Below are 26,129 nucleotides of genomic sequence, written 5' to 3'. Positions count from 1 at the left end.
TGCGGGTCTGGATCTCGTTCCAGGTACCGATACGCCTCCCGATGCCGGTCCCCGGTGCCGAGTTGGGCAAGGTCCGAGTGAGTCAGAGACTCGGCCCATGCCTTCTTTTAGTACCTCCATGGCCATCCGGACACGCATCCGTGTCAGCCCATATGCGCAGATTTTATGCTCAGGACCACGATCCTGATATGATGGCCAGCGGGCGCTAGCCCCGAAGCAGAAAGAGCCTTGGCGAATGCAAGGTGTACTCTGCAGGGGCCCTGCAGCTCTGGGTAGCAAAGCAACAAGCCTTGCTTAGCTGCGATAATTATAGCACCTGGGTGGAGGAGTTTCTCCCTCGAACCTCCCACCTGGAGTTCGCTGCCGTCTTGGAGGACGGGGGAAAGAATTTACCCTTTGTTGGTAAAGGCATCTTCGCGGCAAAGACAGCCTCAGACTGCGAAGCCTGCTGGACAATAGGGTCCTAATGCGTCTCAGCATGTATACGCCAGCGACCAAACGCAGGCCTTTATGGCCCCAGCCGCCATACTCTGTGCCTAGCCAGAGGCAGAACTCTGGAAAACGGCAAGGCCAGGGTGGTTGCAGACAAACGTCAGGCCCCCTAAAAAGCCAAAGTTAAGGTCCCTCGCAATTACCACTGGGACCAAAGACGGACCTTCCAAGGTTCGCCGGAGGGCGGTGTACCAGTCGCAGGACGGGATCCCGATCCCGCTTTCTCCTGGCATGGCCCCAGTTACTTCAGATCGCTGGGTCCTGCGCACGATGGAGCATAGGTACCACCTTTAATTTGCTCCAGCCCTGTCCCCCTTCAGCGGACGAAAGGGGCAAGGGGGTTTTACTCCCGTTATGCCCTAGTCCCCCACTCGAACACAGGTCTCAGACCTCCCTGGTCCTGCATGGACTCAACCGGTTTAGGATAAGGTTGAAGTTCTACATGGTATCCCTGGGAACCATTATTCCATCCTTGCCTCCTGGGGGCTACTATGCCGCCCTGGATATGAAGGACGCGTACTTTCGCAGTGCCGTCTTCCCTCCACACGGGAGATGCCTCCGCTTTATAGCCAGCGGTGAATACTCCCGGTTTACGGCCATAGTCGCCGCCTTCCGTCGCTGATGTCGGATATGCGTTTTTCCGTATCTGGACGATTCGCTTATCCGAGGAGACTCTGAGACACAAACCGCTCAGCCGTGGGCATCGTCACGGTCTTATTCACAGATCAAGGCCTGATGATTACTATAGAGCAATCCACTCTGGTTCCCACGCAGAGGTTGGGCTTCCTAGGGGCTATCCTGGTCTCCTACCTAGCCGGAGCCTGCTTATCAACTGCGGTTTTAGGCGAGGGCAACAATCATCTGAGGTCTGAAGGCTTTCCCAACGACCTCAGCTCGCTCTTGTCTCAGTCTCCTGGGTCCATGGTTGCCCGCAAGTTTGTAACCAAACACGCCAAGCTCCGCCTCCGTCCTCTCCAAGTCCGGCCCACCTCGGCGTACCGCTTGGTCAGGGAGCCAATGGTCATGGTAGTCACCGTTCCCTCGAACGTCTTAGGCTCCCTAGAGTGGTGGCTAACTCCCTCCTTGGTGTGGACAGGGATGCGGTTTCATCCGCCCCAGCCCTCACTGCCCCTGACGGCGGACGCATCATCTCTCTGCTCGAGTGCTCATGGTCGCCTCCGAGCTTAAGGCCTTTGGTCTTCTAAGAAGCTGGCATTCCTCGTTAATGCCCCAAAAATGAGAGTAGTCCGCCTGGCATGCCAGGGGTTCCAGCGGCAGCTGCGAGGCCGTTGTATCTCGGTGTTTACAGCCAACACAAGGGCCAGGTGCTTCATAAGTATTCAGGGGGGACATAGTCCTCCCCCCCTTTTTTGTCAGGAGGCCATCCATTTCCGGGTCTTTTGCATGGCCCACTCGATGGAGCTGGCGACGTCCTTTCTCCCAGGCGTTCGGAACGTCTTAACTCTTTGACTCAGCAGGCTTTTCCTGTCTTACGAGTGATCACTCTGCCCCATGTGAGGCGTCCCGTTTTCCGGAAGTGGAGATGTTTCCTCACACAGACCTGTTCGCTCACCGCGAGAGCAGGAAATGCCAGGTGTTCTGCTCCTTCCAAGGTCTCCTCGGAATCGATCTTGGACGCATTCCTGATGCCGTGGAACGGCCAACTGCATTATGCCTCCCCACTGTTCCCACTGGTTCGTTACGTCCTGCTCAAACTCCGCAGGGGCAGAGCGTGCATCATCATGATCACTCCAGAGTGGTCCAGGCAGCACTGACATACCACGTTGCTCGGCCTGTCAGCCCAGACCTCATCACTCAGGGCAATGACAGGCTTCGTCACTCGGACCTGCAGCCTCTTCGCCTCACGGTGGCTCCTGCGTACCTGAGTCGGGGTGACAGGCAGCCTTCCACCTGGTCAACGTACCGAGCCAGGTGGAAGCGTTTCCTTTACAGCTGCAGTACGCTCGGTCTTGCTCCTGCTGAGGTCTCGATCCCCTCTATTTGGCCTGCCTCTGGCCTTCAGCGGCAGGATCTGGCGGTATCATCGCTGAGGACACTCTCAGTGGCCATCCCTACCTTCCAGCAGGCTAAGATGGACTTTCAGTGTCCCACGCTCTATGGGTTCGAGGTCCCTCAAGGGCTTGGAGCGCTTGCACCCTCGGGTGCGCCGCCCAGCCCCGCCCTGGGATCTCAACCTAGTCTTGGCCAGACGGGTCTCCGAGCTCAGAGCTCTTACGGTGGTTCCGCCGTACATTAGATTCACAAAGACAAGGTGCAGTTCTGACCGCACCCGGCTTTCCTCCCTAAGGTGTTTTGGCCTTTCATGTTACCCACAGCTCAACGCAATGGGCATAACCGTTGCACTCCTTGGACATCTGTGGAGTGCTCGCATTATATTGTGCTGACAGAATCATTTCCTAAGGTGCCCCAGCTCTGCCCCGGTAGCGGGCCAAAGGGAGGGCTTGCTTGTTTTCCTCTCAGAGGATCTCATCTTGGGTGATGGCGGACATCCCCACTTGTTATGATTTGGCTCATATTTCCCCAAGCCACATCACCGTGCATTCTACCAGGGCTCAGGCTTCATCTGCCGCCTTGCTGGCTCGTGTTTCTACCCACGAGACCTGTCGCGAAGCTCCATTGGTCCTCGGTCCTTACCTTTGCTTCGCAGTATGCCCTGGTTCAGCAGTCAAGAGAGGCTGTAGCCTCTGGCTCGGCAGTTTGATTCTGCCACATTTCACTCCGACCCCACCGCCTTTGTAAGGCTTGGGATTCACCTAACTGGAATGGATATGAGCAATCACTCGAAGAAGAAAAGACGGTTACTCACCTTTGTAACTGTTGTTCTTCGAGATGTGTTGCTCATATCCATTCCACACCCGCCCTCCTTCCCCACTGTCGGAGTAGCCGGCAAGAAGGAACTGAGGAGCGGGTGGGCCGGCAGGAGTATATATGGAGCGCCATGGTGGCGCCACTCTAGGGGGCGACCTGCCGGCCCACTGAGTTGCTAGGGTAAAAGTTTTCCGACGAATGTGCACGCGCGGCGCGTACACCTAACTGGAATGGATATGAGCAACACATCTCGAAGAACAACAGTTACAAAGGTGAGTAACCGTCTTTTCTTCTTCGCGTGCTCGGCCCAATGTTTTTCCACTGTGGGTAAGCATGTATCCAGGCACCCGGAGTCAGAGTTCTTGAAAGCAGTGTCCATTGGTCTGCATGTGCGCCCTCGCTGTCCTGTGCCTACAACCCAGGAGATAAAGGGTGAAACAGACAACCGCCTCTCCATTTCCTTCTTGTAGTAGGAAGAGAGCCTGAGACATAAGCCCTTGTATCAGAGGCCTGGTATGAGGCAGGACCTGCTCACAGAATTTGGCAAGAACAGGGCTGATATTGCAGAAATACACATTCCTAAGAAGTGCTACACACAGAGCGATATCAAGGATGGTACAAAAATGTCCCCCAAGGGGAGCAGGAACACACTGACCCCTCCTAAAAGATAAGGTCAGGATGACAATATGTAATAAAAATGTTTTAATTAAGCCAACATGTACAAGGTGACGGGTAATAACTAGCCTCGTCGGGGCAGTAAATCACTCGGTCAGAGGGGCAGTACTCACTGGTTTGTGTCAGGGTATAAAGATGTAGCTCAGAGGCAGTGTCTTTGTCTAGCCAAGGGGGGAATGGAAAGTCCCACCATTCACTAAGCTGTGTCCATTATCGCGGGCAGATGTGTCTTAGTCTCCTCAGGGGAAACTCTTGTTGCAGCAAGGTTTACTGTCTGCCGTTCTTTCCCCAGTCATACCTGTGAGGAGCGAAAACTTCCTCTGAAGAAGCACTTAATGGAGAGGGTCATGAGGCTGCAATCAGGCCCCTGTTGGGGAACACCCCAGACATTGGCTTGACTCCGCAAGGAGTGCGCCTCCTGCCGTGAAATCAGACTTCGGAGCGAGGGAATGAACTCCTACAGACCTCCTGCCGAGGTCTTGTTGAGTGGGCCAGGAGTGCTCTCATAAGCACGAGAGCAAATCCTCCTCTAAATCCACTTCAAAGCAGCCAGATAGAACCCTGCCGAAGTCAAGCAAGTCTTTCTGCTCAGCCTGTGGCATGAGCCGTCTCAGGGGCATGTCAGGAAGGGCCACAAACCCAGAGCCCCATTGGCACCAGACCGCTGGCAACGATGCCTCTGGTACCAACTAAGCCTGAACAGATGGCACTGGCAAAAGGCAACCATAGAGAGCCCCAGCCACCAACAGTTCTGCCTCCCCCAACTGTGGCACAAACTAACTCCTCTGGCTCCATTGGTTCAGGCAGACGGGCCAGCTCATATTCCAGGGCAAGTAGAATCGTAGCTCTACATCTGACATTTTTGGTCTCCCTGATCCCCAATCTCCATCACCATAAGGTCCTTCCCTCATGAGGGAGGTGTTGACTTCACCAGGAGATGCAGTTTGTGGGAGGAGTCTGTCTCCCATTCCATTGTCCAGGCATAGTTTCCCTCCAGTGGAACCGTCGGCTCAGCCAATGGATTGAGAATCACCATTTTCTTTCTTGGGAGACTGAACCACCCAAGGAACCTACATCTCTTCCTCCAGGGCACGCCTTCCTGGACAGAGGACCCAGACCACTCTGGAACCAAGGCCCATCTCATTACCTACCTCAGAACCATTGGTACCACATGTCATGGGGACCTCCACAACTCCCATTTGACCCCTCTTACTGTCTGCTCTGGATTCCCGGGGACCTGGACCATCTTCCAGAGTAGACATGATCCACGAGAGAGTCAGTCCACCCCTCCTCTGTGAGAGGACAGCCAGAGCTTCCTCTGACCCCATGGAAGAGCATGTTTGATCATGATCCAGTGGTAACAATGGAGACTGTCTCCATCTCTGGATGAAGCAGTCACTCTGATACCCATATGCCCCCCCGACCCCAATGATCGCAAGCAGTTCCAGGAACTGTTGCGTAAGGTTACAGAGAAGCTACAGATCTCCCTGAAGGAAGTGTAGGATCCTCAACATAAACTCTTGGATGTTCTCCAAACATCTGGATCCAGCTGAATAGCACTCCATGTTAATGAATGAGCTAGAACAGTTTGGCATACCTCAGCCACTTCCTCTTTCCTAAGAGGGCAGCAAAACACTATATTGTCCCAGCCAAAGGGGTGGAATTTCTCTTTTCTCATCCTGTGCCTAACGCTTTGATTGTCCAGACTGCCATAGAGAGATCTAGACAGCAGCATCCTAGACTTACTCCAGTCAATACTGAGGGTAAATTCATTGATTTTATTGGGAAGGAAGATCTTCATTTCTGTTAGCCTTCAGTTCAGAATAGCCCGTTACCGAGCACTGTTGCTGAAGTATGATTACCTGAACTGTTCCAAATTCATAGACTTGGACAAGCTTCCACAAGAGGGAGCTCCATTATGGGCTTTCGTTGAGGAAGGCATGTTGGTTGCCAGGCTCACTCCTCAATCAGCAGCAGGTGCAGTACTATCAATCATGTCTTCATGCTTTGGAATGACACAAAAAGAAGGGTGACTGGAGACCTGTCCTCAGTCTCTGTCATCTCAGCCACTTTTATTCACAAACTGAAATTTTGCATGGTCACACTGGCATCTGTGGTCCCTTCCCTGGAAAAAGGCATGTGGTTCACAGCTGTCGTTTTGAAGGACATGTACTTTCACGTGGACGTTCACCCCACTCAGATATTGTCTTAAGTTCATGGTGGCCCCGGACCATTTTCAATTAAGAGTGCCCCCACTTGGTTTTGCTACTACCCTGAGGGTCTCTAACAAGTTATTTTTAGTAGTAGCAGCCCATATGAGGTGTCATGGCTTCATCATCTTCCCATCTGTCTCATTGCCAACACACGTCAAGAAGCTTGAGTCGATTTCATCAGTGCTTCAACTCCTGTATTCCCTAGGGGTCGGCATAAACTCAGAAAAGTCTGTCATCACTACAACAGAAACTGTAGATGTCATCAGAGCATCCCTAAAGTCAGTCATCACAGCAAGGGCTTTTCTGCCAGCGTGTGGGTTCCAAGTGATGAATGACCTTAGGTCGTGAACCACCCTCAAACACCAATCAGAATGTCTTCTCATCCTGGGGCACATGGCTTCATCTGCGCTTATCGCACTGTTTGCCAGACTCCATCTTCGTTGCCTGCAGCCATGGTTCAGAACAGTGTACTCCTCAAACCAACAGTCCATGAATGCCATAGGAACTCTTCCCACCAAAGTAACATCATCTCCAGTATGGTGGAAGTATCCCCACCAGGCATTCATAGGCGTTCCCGTCTTTCTGCCCTCAAGTGACAGGACAGTCACTATAGATGCTGGAGAGCTCACCTGGACAGCCAGACAGCCCAAAGCATTTGGACATCCTGAAAAACCAGGATGCACAGTGATATATTCTGGAATTTGAGGGCAGCCCAAACCTTTCTCACATTCAGGTCTCCCAGTCCTCATCGTGTCAGGCAATATGACAACTGTCTTTTACATCAACAAGCAGGGAGGAGTGAGTTCCATTCCTCTGTGTGCCGAAATGATTGCTCTGTGGAATTGGTACATCAGCAATCATATCACCCTGTCAGCGGTTCACCTTCCAGGGAATCAAAATCTGCTGGTGGACTCCTTCAGCAGACACTTCGCTATTGACCATGCCTCGGTGGTAAACAGTAGTTTTGCTCTATGGGAAACCTCCACAAGAGGCCTGTTTGCCTCTGACAAACAAAGTGTAACGTACACTGCTCTAGACAAGCCCTAGGACATTGCTCTTAGGGCAGTGCTCTCCTTCTGTGGTTGGACCATCTGAATTCTGCCTTCCCTTCTGTACCACTCCCACATCAAGTCTTACAGAACATTCGTCTGGACAAGGCCCTCTCATCACTCCCAACTGGCCCAGACAGTTATGGTTTCCGAGTCTATGCATGTCATCTCGACCACCAATCATCATTTGGCCCTTTCTGATCCGCCCCAGGGGGAGGGGCAGAATCAAGCTCCCCAACCCCTAGCACTGTATCTCAGGGCGTGATTTTTGGATGGGCACAAATTCTAGAATGTTCATGCTCCAAAGCCATGCAAACAATCCTTACCAGTAGTAGAAAAGATTCCACTAGAAAATGGTGCATAGCCAAGCGGAAGCATTTCTTTATCTGGATCCAACAAAAACGTATAATGCCCAGAAGCTCTGGGTATTCCCCGTATTCTGGACTATCTTCTTCCCTCAGCATAGCGGGTCTTTTCCCATCAACTCTTTGAGTCTACCTGGCAGCAATCAGGGCGTACTACCCACCTTTTGATGGGTGCTCAGTTTTCACTCACCCAGTGACTACCAGATTCTGGAAGGGACTAATCCAGACCTTTCTGCCAGTAAGGAAACCTTTCCTCAATGGGACTTAAACTTTGTTCTTTGGGTCCTCACTAGGCCTCCCTCTGAGCCCCTAGCTACATGTTCCATGTCTGTCGTACCCATGAAAGTTGCATTCCTGGTAGCCATCACCTCAGCCAGGAAGGTTGGTGAGCTCGGAGCACTGATGGTGGCTCTGCCTTATGCCATGTTTCATAGAGACAGTTTCATTGTGTTTGCATCCTAAACTCACCTCCCCACCCCCAAGCAGTTTGTTTCACCTGAACCAGTCAGGCCACTTAACTGTGTCTTCCAAAATACCGCACATCTGAGGAAGAGAGGAGACTCCATCCCGTCGACAAGCCTTGTCCTTTTACCTGCGCAAGGACAAAGCTGGTCAGAAAATCTCCCGGGCTGTTTATCACTGTAGCGGGAAGAGTCCCAGGTCAGGCTGTGTCTTCTGAGGCTCTCCAAATGGATCTCTGGCTGTATCTTATTCTCTCGGCTATCTAATCTTTCCTCCCTTACCTGGGGTGAGGCGCAATCCACATCAGTGGCATTGCTTCAAGAAGTGCCTCTGATTGATGTTTCCAAAGCAGCTGCGTGGAGTTCCTTCCACACGCCCCCAAGACATGCTTCAGTGCAGGACTCCCATTGACGCCTGCTTGGGGACAGCAGTTCCTGAAACGGCTCTGCTGCCTGCATCCTCATGCCCCCCTCCTACCTTGAGTCCTGCTTGTCACTCACTGCCAGTGGAATACAGACAGGGAGTAGCACCTAAAGAAGAGAAAGTCGCTTACCTTAGAGTAACTGGAGGTTCTTTGAGATGTGTGGTCCCTATCTGTAGTCTATACCCACCCCCTTTCCCTCGGCTTCAGAGCAGTCTTGAATTAGCTGTAGAGAAGGATCTGGAAAAGCAGTCAGTCTGCTCGGCCCTGTCTCTCCTCAGTTGGAGGAACAAGAAGACCAATGGCACCTGCATGGACCAACGAGTTCTCTGACTCTGGGCGCACGGAGCGCATGTGTACGCATGGTGGCCTACAGTTAGGGACCACACATCTCGAAGGCCCTCTGGTTACTAAGGTAAGTAACATTCTTTGCTGTGGAGAGGGCCAGATGGGCTCCTGTGGACCCCATCCCATGGTTACGCTGTGTCATGCCTTGCCTTTATCACCTGGTTTCCAGTTCAAGTACCACAGTGACTCCTTCTGGCTGTGAAATGTGCAGTACGCAATGGGTCTGCAGCCCCAGAGCTGACTCTAACTGACTCTCTTGTCTATCATCTCGTCAGAGAGGCTAGAGAGACAAAATTCCCCTCCCGCCGCACCCCAGGTGGACTCTTCAGATGTGGGAAGCTTGTTCGGTTTGTGTTTATGGTGTACCTGTGCGGCAGGGGGGTGAATGGAGGCATCGGTGGTCAGGGCTGTCACCTGGGCATGTTTCATCAGCACTGAGTTAACACCAGGTAATTTGTATGTTTAAAAAGGCGCTTAACCCTTTCTTTGCTTTTCCCAGGCATACCAACCCCATTGTAGAAAATGGCCAGACCCATCCGTGCCAAAAAGTCATACAGGAAGTAAGTGAAAATCGGTGCCAGGCCTCAGGCCGTCCTCCTCTGTACGCATCTAGCCAGGAATTGGGGTCTCCCCATCACTGAATGGGGCAGAGCCGGTCTCGCCAGTGGCAGGTTTGGCTTTGGGCTGGTGAACAGTCACTGCTGGCTCGTCCCTGTAATCAGAGAAGAGAGGCTGCTATAGAACTCCCGAGGGGGGGAAATGGGCATGAAGAATCGATGGGCTTGTATCCTAGTCGCTTTCACTCCTCTGCTTGGCAAATAGAGGAATTAAGGCAAACCTTGAGCAAAACATTCTAGCCCCTTCTTTGTCAAGTGCTTTGAGATCCATGGCTGAATAGCTGTGAGAGCCACGGTCGCTGGATACGCGGGAAGGATTCCATCCAGGAGGTGCCCGCAGCTTCGGTTGCCTGGCAGTTGGGTGGTGTACCTGAGGGTGTCTCTTGCCAATAGTTGGGGACTATAAGGACGCAGAGTATTGTAGTAAATGGAGTGGTTGTGGGGTCCCTCCTGAATATCTGGAACCCTCTCTGTTGTCCTTACTCAGATCTGGCCGGTCCTGTCGGAGACCCTGAACAAACATCGTGCCGATAACCGCATCGTGGAACGCTGCTGCCGGTGCCTCCGCTTTGCTGTCCGCTGTGTAGGCAAAGGGTCTGCGGCCCTGCTGCAGCCACTGGTCACACAGGTGAGTGAGTCTCAGGGGAGATACTTAGTGGAGGAACTGCTCATCCACTTGGGGTGTCTGGAATCAGTGTGTGCAGAAGGCGAAATCTCACAGTTGGTGAGTTGACTGAGCCCCTGGGTGAGATTTACATTGAAGCCCCAGGTATAGGCCTCTGTCAGGGAGGAGACTGGTCCATGGAGTGCAGCACGTCTGGCATAAGGAACTCTGACTAGTGTGAGGCAGTGGGGACAGTTCCAGCTTTGCTGGCCCCCACAGCATGTGAGGAAACAAGGGGATCCTTTAGCTAGTGATCAGCCCTTCCCGTTTTCAGAGTGCAGTACGAACCTGAGCTGAGGTACAGCAGAGCAGTGCCTCAGGCAGCGATCCCAAGCCTTGGGGAATTGGGCTGAGCTGGCCCTTTGCAGGGAAGAATTTCTCCCATACTGCAGGTGAATCGCCACTGGGGTCTGGAAGCCTGGGCTTCCCAGTGCTAGGAAATGCACCTGCTCTCTAAAGCTGCTGGCTGGGCCAGCTAGTGTTGGCCGTGTGTCTTGGAGCGGGACATGAGCTCGAGTAAGTTTGCTGTGTCCTTGGCAGATGGTGAACGTGTACCAGGCGCATCAACACTCCTGCTTCCTGTACCTCGGAAGCATCCTGGTGGACGAGTACGGGATGGAGGAAGGCTGCCGGCAGGGGCTGCTAGACATGCTGCAGGTAGGTCTCCCGAAGGCATGTCCAGTTCCGGGGATGAACGGTGCCCGCTCCATGCCATCCCACTTGGCTGCAGCTCTGGATTCCTTTCTTCCCCCTCTGTGCTTTCCTCACTGGAAGCCGATGGGACTTCATCTTCCAAGTGTCACTTTTGAAAATGGGTCTTCAGCTCCTAAGTCACTCGGATGTTCTAGATAATATTTCTGCTGGGCTGCCCTTGGGACTCGCCCCCGTTCAGCAGCTGGCACAGCTGCATCCCTCGCTGCAGATGAGGATATTGGACTGAGCTTGCTGTGGCTTTCCTCAGGGTGCTTCTGTATGACCTTTGCCTGATGCTCACGGTGCTCCCTACCTGATATGGGGCACGTCTCCCACCCTGAGCCGGCAGCTGTGTGTAAACAGCCAAAAAGAGGCGCGCTCAGTTTAAACGCCCTCTTCTCTCATGTCAATTGGTGTGGTTGGTGCCAGTTTCAGGGATTGCTGCGCTAGGCCAGATGCCCGGTCAGCCCCTGCCCCACCTGAAATTCCTTGATGTTGCTACAGTGGTGCTGGTGGGATGGGAGAAAACCACCCTTCCGCTCTGTTCCCAGCTTGGGCCCCCTGTGCTGGTAAATAAATTGTGGATCCAGCACAGGAAATCAAAACACCCAGTGGGGAGCGGGCAGGGGGGAGAATAAGGAACTGATTGCGCTTCGGAACCCATAACATTCCTTCTAAAAGCACAGCGCGCTCCCTGATCTAGGCACTGCCAAACTGTCACTGGCCCAGACCCAGCATCTGAGTGCTGGGGGCATTACGCGTTCCAAGCACTGGACGAATTTTGAGCCTTGCTGTCGCCGTTGTGCTTCGCCCATCACCCAGTTAGTGTCCGGGGCAGAGCTGGCATTCGGGCTCCTATGCAGCTTCTGCATCTCTGCCACCTGCTGGCTAGCGAGTGGCCGAGAAGCCAGGCCCCCGCCAGCTACAACTCACTGGTTTGTGGGGAAAGCGGCCACTCATGGATCCCCAGTCTAGGTTCAGACACGGAGACTCAGCTTTGCGGTGAGGGAAGCTGAGCCGCAGTCTGCGGCCTGGCCTTTGGTGTTTCATCTTCGAGGTGCTTCCCTAGGAGGAGATACGGGTTTGGAGCAGCCTGTCCTGCCAGCCATGCTGTCAGCTCAGCAAACTCAAATTGAGTCAGGGAGTTCACTGCCCTGGTGGTGTTTGAGATGCAAAGGGATGGAGACACTGGGCAGCAAGTCACCAAACCCAAAAGCTGCATCACCAGACTCCCGCTGCTCCTCCCAGCTAGAGCACAGCCTTTTGTACGGGCAAGGAAGGGACTGTCCTATGGCTTCAACCCCACGGCTGCAGTCAGGACACCTGGGTTTGTCCCAGAACTGTTTGGCCTTGGGCAAGTTTCCCGTCTCTAAAACAGGAAGACTGATTCCTGCCTCCCCAGGGCCCTCAGACTAAGGTCATGCTTTGTCAATGCAAGGCGCTTTGTAAACATGTGGCTGGTATTACTGCGGGGAACACAGGTGAGTCTGAGTGATACAGGGAGACCAGGGAAATGGGGAAAGAGTTAAATGACCATGTTCTCTGCCTCTGCTGGGTTTGCTTCCACCCGGCTCTAGGAGTTCAGACTTAGCTAAACCACCAGCCACCCCTGCAACAGTGCCTCATTTTAATTGGAAACGCCGGCATGCCGCAAAGTGAGCAGGCCGCCCCCTGCCCCCTTGGTTTGTCTTCCGTCCTTTCTCTGCCTGCACCCCAGGACGAACTCTGTCTCGTGCCATCTCTAGAGATCGCGGCGTACGTTAATTAACGATCCCCTTCTCCTAGGCGCTGTGCTTGCCTACCTTCCAGCTCCTAGAGCAGCAGAATGGCCTTCAGAACCACCCAGACACCGTGGACGACCTCTTCCGGCTAGCCACCAGGTAACCGCTTCACCTAAACACGAGATTGCTGCCTCGCGTCCTGAGCGCTCCCTCTGCTGTCTCGGGTCTGGCCAGTTCTGCTCCTTGCGCAACTGGCGGCCGAGTGTGTGGGAATGCACGTATTGCTTCCCAGGCAGAAGGAGCGTCCATCTTTAATAACTCCTCCTCTTCCTTTGGATTTATAAGCTATACAGTGACGCACCCCCATCCCCTTGCGTTGATGCTCACAATCCTATCAGAATGGCCTTGCCCACTCCACCCACGAATCGAGACTCGTCAACAACAATCACAAGATTCCGTCCTCCAGAGTCCCCTGCCAGCCCAGGGCGCCTTTGTAGCTGCTGTAGGTGCTTTGGCTGCAGCGCCAGATTTGGAAGTGATCGGGGCTTTCCTGCTTCCCCGTTACTTGAGTTCCAGCCGTGGGCATTGAGGATAACTTGGTCTCCAGCAGGGTACAGTGCAGTCCAGCTTGCAGTCAGGATGCTGTCTTCTGGGGCTAGCCTGTCAATCAGGAGGGAGGGGGAGCAGGAGGCCCCTGAGTCTTGTTGTGACTAGCGCTGGAGGTTAGGGAACATCCCTGGGCAGCATGAAAGGGACATGGCAACCCTCTGAACCCCAAAGCTGCTGTGTCCTTGGGGCATCCGTCCAAACCAGCCTGCCAAGCAAAGCTGCTTCCTGGCTCGCACCGTGCTGAACTCTCCCTGATCTCTCTCTGCTCTGCCCAGGTTCATCCAGCGCAGCCCAATCACCTTGCTCCGCAGCCAGGTGATCATTCCCATCCTGCAGTGGGCCATCGCCTCCACTACCCTGGACCACCGGGACGCAAACTGCAGCGTCATGAAATTCCTGCGCGACCTCGTCCACACTGGGGTGGCCAATGACGTGAGTGGTTCCCAGCGTTTCTTCTCCTAGCTGAGGGGTCACAAAGGGCCCTGCTCAGTTGGCTTGGGGAGGTGAGAGAAGCTGGCTGGTTTGGGGATTGCTTTGCTCGTTGCATTTATCTGTATTGCTCTTGGACTTGCAGCTGACAGATGAACTATTCAGAGCCAGGTGAGATTTGGACTCCCACCTGCCCGTGGGGAGCCCCAGCCTGCGGTGCTGTTCCCATGTTAACCAGACCAGCAGGGTTGCTCACCCAGCGCTCTGCTGGAGGAAATGCGTTGTACGGTGTTCCTAAGGGTGAACCACCGCTGCCTTGGTCTCTCCTCTTGGCCCCTTGACCCGTCAGGCTGGTTCCTGGCTCTCACTCAGGTCACAGGCAATAAAAAGCCAGTTGTTCCTCGCTGGGGTCGGGAGCAGTTGGTGCCAGTGTTAATGTCCTGCCTACGCAGGGCTGCTCAGGTGCCAGCTGGCAGCACAGGAACCCCTGGTGCTGCCTTACCATCTTCTGTTCTGTCCCACCCATCGGTCACTGCAGCGAGTTCTGCCTCGGTGAGCAAACGGCACTGGGAGGTGGGAAGGGATCCAAAGGTGGAAACGTGCCCCAGGCCACCCTGCCGGGCAATGCTCACCCAGCCCCTCTTCTTTCTGCAGCATGAAGAGGACTTTGAATTGCGGAAGGAGCTGATCGGGCAAGTGATGAACCAGCTGGGCCAGCAGCTCGTGAGCCAGCTGCTGCACACCTGCTGCTTCTGCCTGCCCCCCTACACCTTGCCTGACGTCGCCGAGGTGCTCTGGGAGATCATGCAGATCGACAGGCCGGTAAGGTTGGCTGGGCCGCGCCCAGAAAGAAAACGTGGTAGAAGTGTAACGCATGACTGCAGTGAGCCCGGTGTTGGCACGGGGAGAAACGGGCCTGCCAGGGGGGTTCAAGGGATGTGAGCGAACGAAAGGTGGAGCTAGCGATTAGCAGCTCTCAGAACATCAAGGGTCAGTTTGGCCAGCCTGAATAATAAAAACTTGTGTCCTCTTTAATTACAGCAGTGAAGATTAGCACCCACCCCCTACTCCACCTCCCTCAAGTGCTCCAATCCCAGTGCTTTTAGCTCAGTGATTCTTGCTAGCTGGCTTGTCCATCTCTCTGCTTTGTCCCCACTCCTTCCTGTTTCAAGACTTGCTTCACATCCTATCTCTCCACCCTCCCTCAGAAGTTGATTCTCCGTTCTCAGCCAGCACAGGAAGATGTGCCTGTGGGCTGATAGCCGCTGTAACAGAACGCAATCCTTGCTCAGCCCGAGTTGTCTATCCCTGCTGGGTTGTGAATCGTTCCGAGCAGTATCTGGGCACATGCAGGGTTTGGTGCTCACTTAAAATGATTCATTCCAGCAGTACAAAGACAACCCATAAAAATGAAACTTAAAAATAGGCTGTCTGGGGATGCAGGCCCTGCAGCACCTGAACCCAGATCTTAGTCTAGATTTCTTTTTGCAGCAATAATTTTTTAACTTTTGCCTTCCTCCCACTCCAGACATTTTGTCGCTGGCTAGAGAATTCACTGAAGGGTTTACCAAAGGAAACAACCGGGGGAGCCATCCAAGTAACGCACAAACAACTTACGGACTTTCACAAGGAGGTGACTAGGTGAGTGAACTCTGGGTTGGCAGGATGCCCTGTTCACAAAGGTGTTACCACGAGTCGTCCCCCTGCACCTCTCTCGGGCCAGCAACAGACCTGCCACTGGGCGGTTCAGTGTGGGTGTCCACTCAATCGTCAGAGACTTCGAGGGCAGAAGGGACCATCATGGTCATCTAGTCTGCTCTGCACATTGCAGGCCACAGCACTTCACCTACCCCTTCCTGTAATAGACCCCTCACCTCTGGCTGAGTTACTGAAGTCCTCAAATCGTGATTTAAAGGGTTCGAGTTACTGAGAATCCACCATTTACTCTAGTTGAAATCAACAAGTGTCTTGTGCTGCAGAGAGAGGTGAAAATCTCCCACTGCTCAGCCAATCTGACCTGGGGGGAAATTCCTTCCTGACCCCAAATACGCGATCATCTGTATTGTACTGCAGTGGCTGCCAGAGGCATCCCTTACAGAGGATTATTGCTTCCGCTAAAGCCAGCACCCTGGGAGTCTGCCATGGTGATTCTTGTGCTGAGAGTGCTTTGCGATATGTGCAGAGACTCAGCTGATAAAACCTAGGGGTCAACCTAAAATCCTCCTCTATTATGGAAAGCTGTATATGTAAATTTAAAATAAACCTTCCCCCCCTGCTATCAGCCCCTGCACTTCTTTGGGTCACTGAAGCAGCGAGGAAAAGCTCTTACAGATGAGCAAGACCATGAAGCATCAGCCGACGGGGATACTACTTCTAAACGATACAGCCCTGTATGCACGCATCCCGCTGCTGTGAGGAAAGTCTGATCTTCCATTTACAAGTCATAGAGGGAGTCTGCAGCTGCCAGGGTTAGACCTGAGTTATTCCAGAGCTCTGAGTGCTCAGCTGCACCGTTCCGGCCACTTGGCCGGTCAGCTAGCTACTGACTCAGTCACTGTCACTTGCAACAGATTGTCCATGTGACTATCCTGAAAAGCAAAGTGCTGAGTCTCTGCCTCTGCACAGGTGGCACCATATTCTGTGACTGTAAAAGGGCTGATGCCTGTGACTCGGCTTCTCCGAAAGGCTGACTCAGTGGGAGCTCTGATTGCTCAGCCCCCTGAAAATAACATCCCCTGTTGAGATGGTGTCATGGACTCACAGGTCATGTCCATTCTTGACCCTGTGCGGGGTGCCCCTGTCAGTAAGACAGCCCTTTTCCCAGGGGTCCTCTCTCTCCCAGAGTTGGCCCTTCCACCTCCTGGAGCCGCACCTCTCTGAGCCTTAGCACATCTGTCTCTTGCCGTGGGCCCCCTCAGGGAGTCCACTTGCTCTGGACCCCCGGGGCCTCCGCTCCCCTCTCTTTCCCCCCACAAAGAGGATGGTGCAACCCTGTTCTTTAGACCGGAGCAACTCTCAGCCAGCGTAAAATAGGAGGGTTTATTGAGCGTTGAACACAGCACAGGAAACTCTCTGACCCTCAGGCCTGGCCTCCCTCAGCACAGCACCTTCCCTGTCTTCCCTGCATCCAGGTCAGCCCTGCCTGCCTCCTCTCTCCAGCCCCGAGCCCCCCCTTGCTTCCTAGCTGGGCATCTGATATCACCAGCCCCAGGCCCCGCCTCTGTCCATTGTCTTCTTTCCAGGTAAACAGGGTTTTCTGGACCTCCTCTCCTCTCCGCCTTCTTCTGGCTGGAACCAGCTGGTTAGATCATGGGGTCCTCTCTTCGCAGCCCATTGTCCTCCCACTGGCTAGAACCAGCTGGGACTCCTGAGCTGGGTCTCCGGGTGTCAGGTCAACAGTCGCTGGGGTGTCCCTCCTCCAGGCCATGGGCCGGGGTCCCAAGTTCCCTCTCTGGTCCTCTGTAACAACAAACTTCCTCTCCCCTCACCTCGTTAAACCGTTAACACCCAGGGACGCTGAGTCCCTCTGCATGCAAACCATTGGAAAACCATGAAAAAATAAAAAAAATCCCCCACTTTGTCACAGATGGGAATTTGAGAGCCTCCATGTTTGAAAATGTTGGCCTTGATGTCTAATAGAAAACTGTGCAAGTGGATTGCTTGGATGCTACCGTTATCTCAAGCAATGGAGGTGTCTGATTACTAGGCATTGAGTGAAGATGCTGCTCTGCCATTTGGGCAGCGAAGACAATCATTTGGAATAGGCAACAGTTTCTCTTGGTTTTCAGAGAATGCTTTGGGTCAGTGACCAATTCCATGGCCTGGTATCCCTTTGCTGTGCTCATCTTTGAGAAATTTCTCTTTGCGTCTGTGACCATGCAGCTTTCAAACATTTGGGTAGCTTCTGTGTCCTGCTCTAGCACTAAACTCTTCAAATTCATTGAGGGAATCAGTGATTGTGTGGATGTGGGGGATCCAGGGGATATAGCGTACAATACGTGATTTTTCAGAAAGCCTTTGACGAGACCCCTCACCAAAGGCTCTTACAGAAATTAAGCTGTCTTGGGCTAAGAGAATGTCATCTCCTGGATCAGTAATGGGTTAAGAGAGAGGAAACGAAAGATTGGAATAAATGGTCAGGTTTCACAATACAGAGGTAAACTGTGGGATCCCCAAGGATCTCTGCTGGGACCCGTGACATCAACATATTCATTGATGATCTGGAATAGGGAGCGAACAGTGAAGTGGCAAAGTTTGCAGATGATACAAAATTTCTCAAGATAGTTAAGTCCAAAGCAGACTGTGAAGAGTTACAAAGGGACCTCCCAAAACTGGTAACTGGGCAACAAACTGGCAGATGAAATTCAACACTGATAAGTGCAAAGTAATGCACATTGGAAAACATAATCCCAACTACACCTGTGTAATGACCAGTTCTAAATTAGCTGTTACCACTCAAGAAAGAGATCTTGGTGTGATCATGGCTAGTTCTCTGAAAACTTCAGCTCAGTCCTCAGCAGCAGTCAAAAAAAGCGAACAAAGTATTGGGAACTATTAGGAAAGGAATGAACAACAAGACAGGAAAATCCGAATGCTATTATATAAATCTATGGTGTGCCTAACCTTGACTACTGTGTCCAGTTCTAGCCACGCCATCTGAGTGGAACTGGAGCAGGTTCAGAGAAGGGCGACACGGATGATTGAGGGTGTGGAATGGCTTCCGTACAAGGAGAGACTAAAAAGACCAGGACTGTTCAGTTTAGAGAAGAGATGATTTAGGGGGGTTATGATAGAGGGTCTATAAAATCATGACTTGTGCAGGAAAAGTGAACAGAGGAGTTATTTACCCTCTCCCACAATTAAAAACAACACACTAGGGGTCACCCAATGAAATGAATAGGCAGCAGGTTTAATCCAAACAAAAGTCCTTTTTCACACAACACAATACTCACTGCCATGGGATGTGTGATGACCAGCAGTATAACTGGGTTCAAAACTGAATTCGTTAAGTTCCTGGAGGATAGGTCCGTCAGTGGCTATTAGCCAAGGTGGTCAGGGATGTAACCCCATGTTCTGGATGACCCTAAGCATCCGACTGCCGGAAGCTGGGAGGGGAAGGTAGATGAATCCCTGTAAAATTGCTCTATTCTGTTCACTCCCCCTGAAGCTCTTGTACTGGCTACTGTCAGAAGACAGGATACTGGGCTAAACGGGCCATCGGGCTGACCCAGTCTGGCCGTTCCTTTATTCTTAAACGGGGCAGTTCCATTCTGCTGCCTAAACTGGGCTGGGAAGCTTATTGTTAATATCAGTTGGTGGTTCTTTGCCTCCTGTTCTAAACCAGCCACACTCCAGGACTGATTGTTACGTGCCCCTCACCGTGGTATCTGGCTGTTCTGTGCTGTATGTGCTGCAGTTCATCAAGCCCTCTGGTTCCTTAGTGCCCTTCAGCCCTGCCTGATTGGGCAGTGTTGGGAAAGAACAGGAGCTTGTTCCCTGGAGGCTTCGTGACCCTCCCCCCGGTAACCCTTTGATTTCCGGTGATGCGGCTCACAGCACATTTACCCCCCCCCCCCCCCCCCCAAGTGCCAGAGGATGCCCCCGGGGTTACAGCACAGGGCTGGCATCCAGAGACCAGCGTTCTAGTTTTAGTGCCAGTGCAGGTTTCTTGGGACCATGCTCTCTTGCCCCTTCGTCCTGGGGGCAGGCTGTACACGAGTGGGGATCCCTCCGCGAGTGCCTGTGCAGCGTATCTGGGCTGGGTTTTCCTGGGGGAAGAATCGGCTCTTGAATTCCCAACCCCATGAAAGCTCTGTACAGACTGAGGCTGCAGTCTGTCCCCCCAGGATCGGGAATGGCAGAAAGCCCCAGCTGGGGTCTGGAGTTCCCTCCTTTTCCATCGCTGAACAGGTTTTTCTCCTCTCCCGTCAGTCCTGCAGTGTCACACAGGGGAGGGGAAGCTGCAAAGAGTTAGGTGACTGGCTGCCCTGCTCCGAAGCAGGATGAGTTCTGGGATTCCTTCACCGCTGGGCTTTCACAAGTCTGGACATGGCCCTCAAACGCTCGCCTCAGTCTTCTCTGCCCTGTGACTCAGCAGCTCCAGTTTGCTTGGGCTGAGGGCTCTGCCCAGGCCTGCACATGGGCGTTGTGTTCCTCCCCAGCGGTGAAGGGGTAGATCAGATCAGCATGTCCAGGCCTGCTTCTCCAGCCCTTTCACACCCTTGTGTCTCTGTCAGTCAGCAAGTCAGTGGCCCAGAGCTAGGCCAGGACCCTCGTCATTCTGGGATTCCATCAAGGCCCCGTCTCAGTTGGATGTTTTCCTGCTTAGCTTTCTCCTCTCTGCAGCCTGGCCCTCCCAGCCCTTCTTGGGAGGCAGCAGGTGGGATTCCTACCTTGCCCTTGGGATAGCTGAGCCATTCACGCCAGCACCTGGGAGCTCCTGACCCCCAGTGCTGTGCTGGGACCCCCACACAATCACGCACAGTGTCTCCTCGCTGAAACCCGGTCAGGTTGCCTGAGTGTTCAGATGCTTCCCTGAAGGGTGGTAAAGTTCCCGTTCGGCCCCAGGTCACTAAGGAGGGAAATCAGCGGCTGGGAGGTGGCAGGCTGCTGTCTGTCTCGGGGGGGAGGGGGGTGTCTGAACAGGCCTGACTTGCTGTAGCATCTCCCAGCTTCAGCTCAGCCTTCCCAGGCGATGGCCTGGATCCCTCCCTTCCCTTAACAGCTGCCCTTGTCTTTCAGTGCTGAGGAATGTAAACAAGTGTGCTGGGCCCTGAGGGACTTCACCCGGTTGTTTCGATAGCTCGCGCGCCCACTCTGTGCCTGTCTCCCAGGTGAGTAGATGCCATCTGGTCATATTCCAGGTCTGGGTGGACACCTCACAGCAGGGGCCCCATGGCCCCCTCTACTGCCAACTTCAGGGGGGGCAGGGTTGGGCCTGTAGTACAAATTAACCTGTTGGTTGCCAACGGGTGGTAAGAGTGGTAACTGTCAGAAATGCCAAGAGGTGGTTGTTTGTGAGAATCCTAGGTCACCGTGGTAGACAAGACAGCCTGAGGCCCATGTATTGAAGCAAATCCATCCTGGACCGTGTCTGGGGTGAAAGGCTGGTCGATGGCAGATGTCTGAAAACCCTCAACTTCAGGCGCAATCTGTGCACCACGCCCAGGTCCCAGAACGCTGACCCCACACGCTAAGCCCATCCCCGGACACTGGCTACCAGGGGTTGCAAATGTAACCAAAGGGAGTAGCTGCCTCTTGAGCGTGTCTCTGGCATGTGCTATAGACCCAACGCACAGCTAGGGGCTGATGGACAAAATAATCCAGCACCCTGTGGGTGATGGACTCCTGAGGCCATCTGCTGTTTGCCATCCCAGGCAGGGGGACAGCTCTCTGTGAAAGAAGAGTCCTGCTGGGCCTCAGTGTGCTGGCTGGTGGGAAGCCAGGGTTTCTAGCCAGATGTTCTGTGTGCAATGCGGCACTGCTGACTTGGGAGCTGCCCTCACCTGTTGGCACCCCGCAGATGTTAGCTTCAGTGGCTATTTCATCTGTAAAGGGCCCGTGGCAGCTTGGGATAATGGAGTCTCTCACACCTGGGCTGTGTGTTCCAATTCAACCCCAATGGATGAGTCGTCTTGACCTTCTGAGGGCAGCTTGATTGTCAGTATGAAACGAAGTGGAAGTTCCCAATGGATGGGTGACAAATCAGCTGTACTCCTTGGTCTCAGCAAATAGACCAAGGTCTAAATCCATCCTCGGGGGGGCCTTTCAAGTCAGGAGAGAATTGCGTTGGCTAGGGGGCAGGCTCGGGCATTGCTGCTGCCCACGTGGCTAGAGAAGCTCATCCCAGGACTGTTGTTCACCACCACTCAATTAGCATTCGAAAGACAATACAAGCTTTGCTTAGTCCCTTCGGTGCAACGTTCAGCCTCTGGGCTCGGTCACAGCCGTGTAATTCCACCAACTTCTGTGGAGTTACTCTGTATTTACGGCAGTCCGTAGGTTCTCTCTAGGTCAGGGTGGGCAAACTACAGCCCGCAGGCCAGATTCCTCCCCTCAGGGCTTTGGATCTGGCCTCCAGGATGCCCCAGGCCTCGCGCCGCTCTCAACAGCGGCTGGCCCAATGTCCCTGCGACCTCTGGGCCTCTGCCTCCAGGCACCACCCCCCGCAGCTCCAATTGGCCAGGAACGGGGAGCCACGGCCAGTGGGAGCTTCGGCGGGCAAGGGTAGCACATGTGGAGTCCTCCCCCTCTCCCCCAGGGGCCACAGCACTTCCTGGGGCGGCGCGGACCGGGGCCAGGGCAGGTATGCAGGGAGCTTGCCCTGGCCCCGCTGCCACTCTGGAGCCCGAACCCCTCCTGCACCCTGCCCCCCAACTCCCTGCTCTAAGCCCCCTGCCTGTGCTGTGCACCCCTCCTGCACCCCAACCCCCTACCCTGAGCTCCCTGCTGCACACCAACCCTGAGCCCCTTCCTGCAGTCTGCGCCCCTGCCCTGAGCCCCTTCCTGCACCCAGCACCCCAGCCCACTGCCCCGCATACAATTTCCCTACCCAGACATGGCCCTCGGCCCAAAAAGTTTGCCCACCCCAGCTCTAGGTGGTGAGCTCCTTAAGGCAGGTGGGAGGCTCTGCGTAGCCGTTAATCGCCTGCTCTGGGAACATTGACTCTGCTTTCTGTCCCCGCCAGGAATGTCTTTTTATTTAGAAGACAGGAAATAAGCAAACCAAGAATGTCCCACAATCAGCAAACTTCATTGTGGCCGAGGGCTTTCACTCACTCTCGTGTGCGCCGTCAAACCCGAAGAGACGCTTCCCGCCGGAACACGCCAGTGAAGTTACTGTTTGTGAGAGAGGGCACCTCAACCCGACTAAAGATGGCTGCAGCCGGACCTACGGCATTGTAGGGGGAACGCTGCTTTCCCGGTGGACTCGCTTTAAAAAAAAAAAAAAGAAAGAAAGAAAAAAACAAAAAAAGAGAGAAAAGAAACAAGAATGGAAGAAAAAAATTTGCCTGGTAGCAAAAAAAAAAAAAAAAAAAAAAAATACAAAACAAAGTAGAAAACTTTCTGTGAAATGAAAAATAAAATAAAATTTACTTAAAACGTGGGGATTAAAAACACGATACCTGCAAAACCAATTGTCTGCACTGGGAGGGGGGAAGGCACCAAGGTTTTTAGCCCACTTCCAGAACTCCCTGAGCTTCCTCCACTCCCCTCCTCCCCCCCCACCCCCCAAAAAAGAACAATCAGGAGGAGTTGGGTTCCCCTGTGCGGCACCGTGCGGATCCTGCTGTTCGCCCCTGTGGAGCGCACTTCCAGACCTCTGGGAGTTTAAACTTAACCCACCCCACCCTGCCCTCCTTAAGCAACTCCCCCTAGCTAAATCTGATGCCATCAATCTGTCAGCCTCCTGAGGAGAGTCAGCCTGGGATAGACTGTTATATATTATATATATTTTTTTCTTTTTTTAGTTTTTTTTTTTAATTTGGTTTTATTTGGGTTTTTTACCATGGGCGGGGGGGAAGAGGAGAGGGCTCTAGAGGTCGCAGTGACGGGGCTGACTATTTTATTCAACAGATTTGGAAACTGCTCCCTGGGGAATCTGACATTGACAAGACCCGAGACCCTGCGCAGGCGTTAGAACTGAGCGCATGCTGTTCCGTCTGGTGTTGTAGCCATCTCGAGAACAATACAAACAAAAAAACAAAAAAATAAATGAAAACATTCAAATGTCAGTTGTGTCTCTCTGGCTGTTGAACCTGTCTGCAGGCCTCCTTCAAGGGGTGGGACTGACCCCGGCTGCTGCTCTGGCTCAGAAATCCCGGCAACGGTAGGATCTGTCAGCATTCTTCGATTGACAGCAAGACACGGTTACCCTTAAGGGTAGCACCAGCGAAGGCTGTTGGAAGGGACTGTGCCAAGTGACGGGATATTAATTTTCTGTGGTTTAGTCACAAGATTCAGTCCCAGCTTAACCCTCTTCTATGACCACGTTGGCTTCTCCTACTTTAGGAAGAGAATTAGCTTCTCCCTTGTGCACTGATTGGCACAGTAGCATTCACTAACCTGCCTGTATGGCTGTGATCTCTTTATAATCCTAGGTAGTACCTTTGAAATTACACCAGAGCATCCCTACTTCACACTAACGCAGGCCACGCCTGGTGGGAATTGCTGGCTTTTATGACTTAATAAGTAAACGATCAAAGATGATCAGAGTCAAGGTGCTTTTTTTTTTTTTTGTATTGCCCAGCAATGAGCTTCTGAGCAAGGCGACGGAGCATGACCTATATTTCATTGCCATCTATTGTGTAAAAGCAGCACGCCTTCAAAGCTCCCTCCCTGTAACATTCGGCTAATCAAAGCGAGCTGTGCTGTGAGGCTCGCAAGCACCATGTGAGCTTACCGTGCTGTGTAGTGGTGAGCAAGGTTCTCTGATGCAGACGAAGATCTAGTTAACAGATACGGCAGCCTGGAATGGCTCAAAGGATCCCGATAAAGGTTTATATGCTAGGCCATCCTGGTGGAATGAGCCACAGTTAAATACTATCTAAACAGCACAGCTATAGCTCGTCTCTCTGACACTTGCCTGCAGGCCATATGGCTGGAACTGCTCTACCCTGCCCCAGGGTTAAAAGGCAGCGAAATTGCCTGGCTAAGGGCTTTTATCTTTAGGAATCTTACAGTCTGTGCTCAAAGGTGCTGGTGAGCAGTTCCCTCAGGTGGCCAGCATAGGGCCCACACGCACTGAGAATCAGGTATCATCCACCCAGGCTGTTTGGCCGCACCAGCTGGTGCTCATCTGCCACTGACTGTGCTAGGATCAGGCTTTGTAGCATTTAATTTCAGAAAGGGGAACAACGACACAAAAAAGGAGGAGGTTAGTGAAACAAGGTTCAGCACCAGAAGTGAAATCCCTGCAAGCTGCATGGAAACTTTAAAGGCACCATAATAGAGGCTCAGTTTAAACATATACCCCAAATTAAAAAATGAGAACCAAAAAAGAGCCCCTGTGACTAAACAAGAAAGCAAAAGAAGCAGTGAGAGGCAAAAAGGCATCCTTGAAAATGTGGAAGTTAAATCCTACTGAGGAAAATAGAAAGGAGCATAAACTCTGGCAAGTGAAGTGAAGAAATACAATTAGGAAGGCTAAAAAAGAATTTGAGGAACAGCTAGCCAAAGCCTCAAGAAGTAATAGCAATGTTTTTTAAGTACATCAGAAGCAGGGAGCCTGCTAACCAACCAGTGGGGCCACTGGATGATCGAGGTGCTAAAGGAGCACTCAAGGACAATAAGGCCACTGTAGAGAAACTAAATGAATTCTTTGCATTTGTCTTCATGGCAGAGGATGTGAGGGAGATTTCCAAAACCTGAGGAACCATCTCAAATAGAGGTGATGTTAGAGGAGGTTTTGGAACAAATTGATAAATTAAACAGTAATAAGTCACCAGGACTAGATGGTATCACCCAAGAGTTCTGAAGGAACCCAAATGTGAAATTGCAGAACTACTAACTAACCTACCCAATGACTGGAGGACAGCTAATGTGATGGCAATTTTTAAAAAGAGCTCCAGAGGTGACCCTGGCAATTACAGGCCAGTAAACCTGACTTCGGTACCGGGCAAACTGGTTGAAACTACAAGAACAAAATTGTCAGATATGTAGATTAATATAATGTGTTGGGGAAGAGTCAACATGTGTTTTGTAAAGGGAAATCATGCCTCACCGATTTACTATAATTCTTGGAGGGTGTCGTCAAGCATGTGGACAAGGCAGAACAAGTGGATATAGTGTACTTAGATTTTCAGAAAGCCTTTGAGAAGTTCCTGCACCAAAGGCTCTTAAGCAAAGTCACCTGTCACGGGTTAAGAGGGGAGGTTCTCTCATGGATCAGTACTGGTTAAAAGACAGGATGCAAATGGCAGGAATAAATGGTCAGTTTTCAGAATGGAGAGAGGTAAATAGTGGTGTCCCCCGGGGGTCTGTATTGGGCCTAGTCCTATTTTACCCCTTTTTCCAGACCGTTTATGGTTAACGGTGAGGTGGCAAAATTTGCAGATGATAAAAAACTACTCAAGATACTAAAGTCCAGAGCAGACTTTGTGAAGAGCTACAAAAAGCTCTCAAAACGGGGTGACTGGGCAACAAAATGGAAGATGAAATTCAGTGTTTTAAAAGCAAAGTATTTGACATTGGAAAACATGATCCCAACTATACATAGAAAATGATGGGGTCTAAATTAGCTGTTGCCACTCAAGGAAGATCTTGGAGTCATTGTGGAGAGTTCTCTGAAATCATCCACTCAATGTGCAGCGGCAGCCAGAACAGCGAACAGAATGTTGGGAATAATCAATAAAGGGATAGATAAGATGACAGAAAATAACATATTGTCTTTATATAAATCCATGGTATGCCCACATCTTGAATACTGTGTGCAGATGTGGTGACCCCATCTCAAAAAAGATATATTGGAATTCAGAAAAGGGCAACAAAAATAATTTGGGGTCTGGAACGGCTTCCATATGGGGAGGGATTAATAAGACTGG

General features: G+C 52.3%; 1 protein-coding gene across 2 annotated transcripts in view; it reads left to right on the top strand.

Annotated features, from left to right (window-relative positions):
* The window catches only part of TNPO3 (transportin 3), an 86,332-nt gene extending 63,814 nt beyond the window's left edge, over positions 1–22,518 (top strand). For both annotated transcript variants that reach the window (XM_030532847.1, XM_030532935.1), the window contains 9 exons: positions 9,354–9,414; positions 9,959–10,099; positions 10,676–10,792; positions 12,614–12,708; positions 13,434–13,590; positions 14,242–14,409; positions 15,116–15,228; positions 20,329–20,420; positions 22,275–22,518. In XM_030532847.1, the coding sequence (XP_030388707.1) occupies positions 9,354–9,414; positions 9,959–10,099; positions 10,676–10,792; positions 12,614–12,708; positions 13,434–13,590; positions 14,242–14,409; positions 15,116–15,228; positions 20,329–20,389 (913 nt within the window). In that variant the 3' untranslated portion in view covers positions 20,390–20,420; positions 22,275–22,518. The remainder of the gene's footprint in view (positions 1–9,353; positions 9,415–9,958; positions 10,100–10,675; positions 10,793–12,613; positions 12,709–13,433; positions 13,591–14,241; positions 14,410–15,115; positions 15,229–20,328; positions 20,421–22,274) is intronic.
* The last annotated feature ends 3,611 nt before the right edge of the window (positions 22,519–26,129 follow it).

Source organism: Gopherus evgoodei, chromosome 1 (genome assembly GCF_007399415.2).
Source record: "Gopherus evgoodei ecotype Sinaloan lineage chromosome 1, rGopEvg1_v1.p, whole genome shotgun sequence".
Classification (NCBI taxonomy): domain Eukaryota; kingdom Metazoa; phylum Chordata; order Testudines; family Testudinidae; genus Gopherus; species Gopherus evgoodei.
This window is presented reverse-complemented; position numbering and strand designations above follow the sequence as displayed.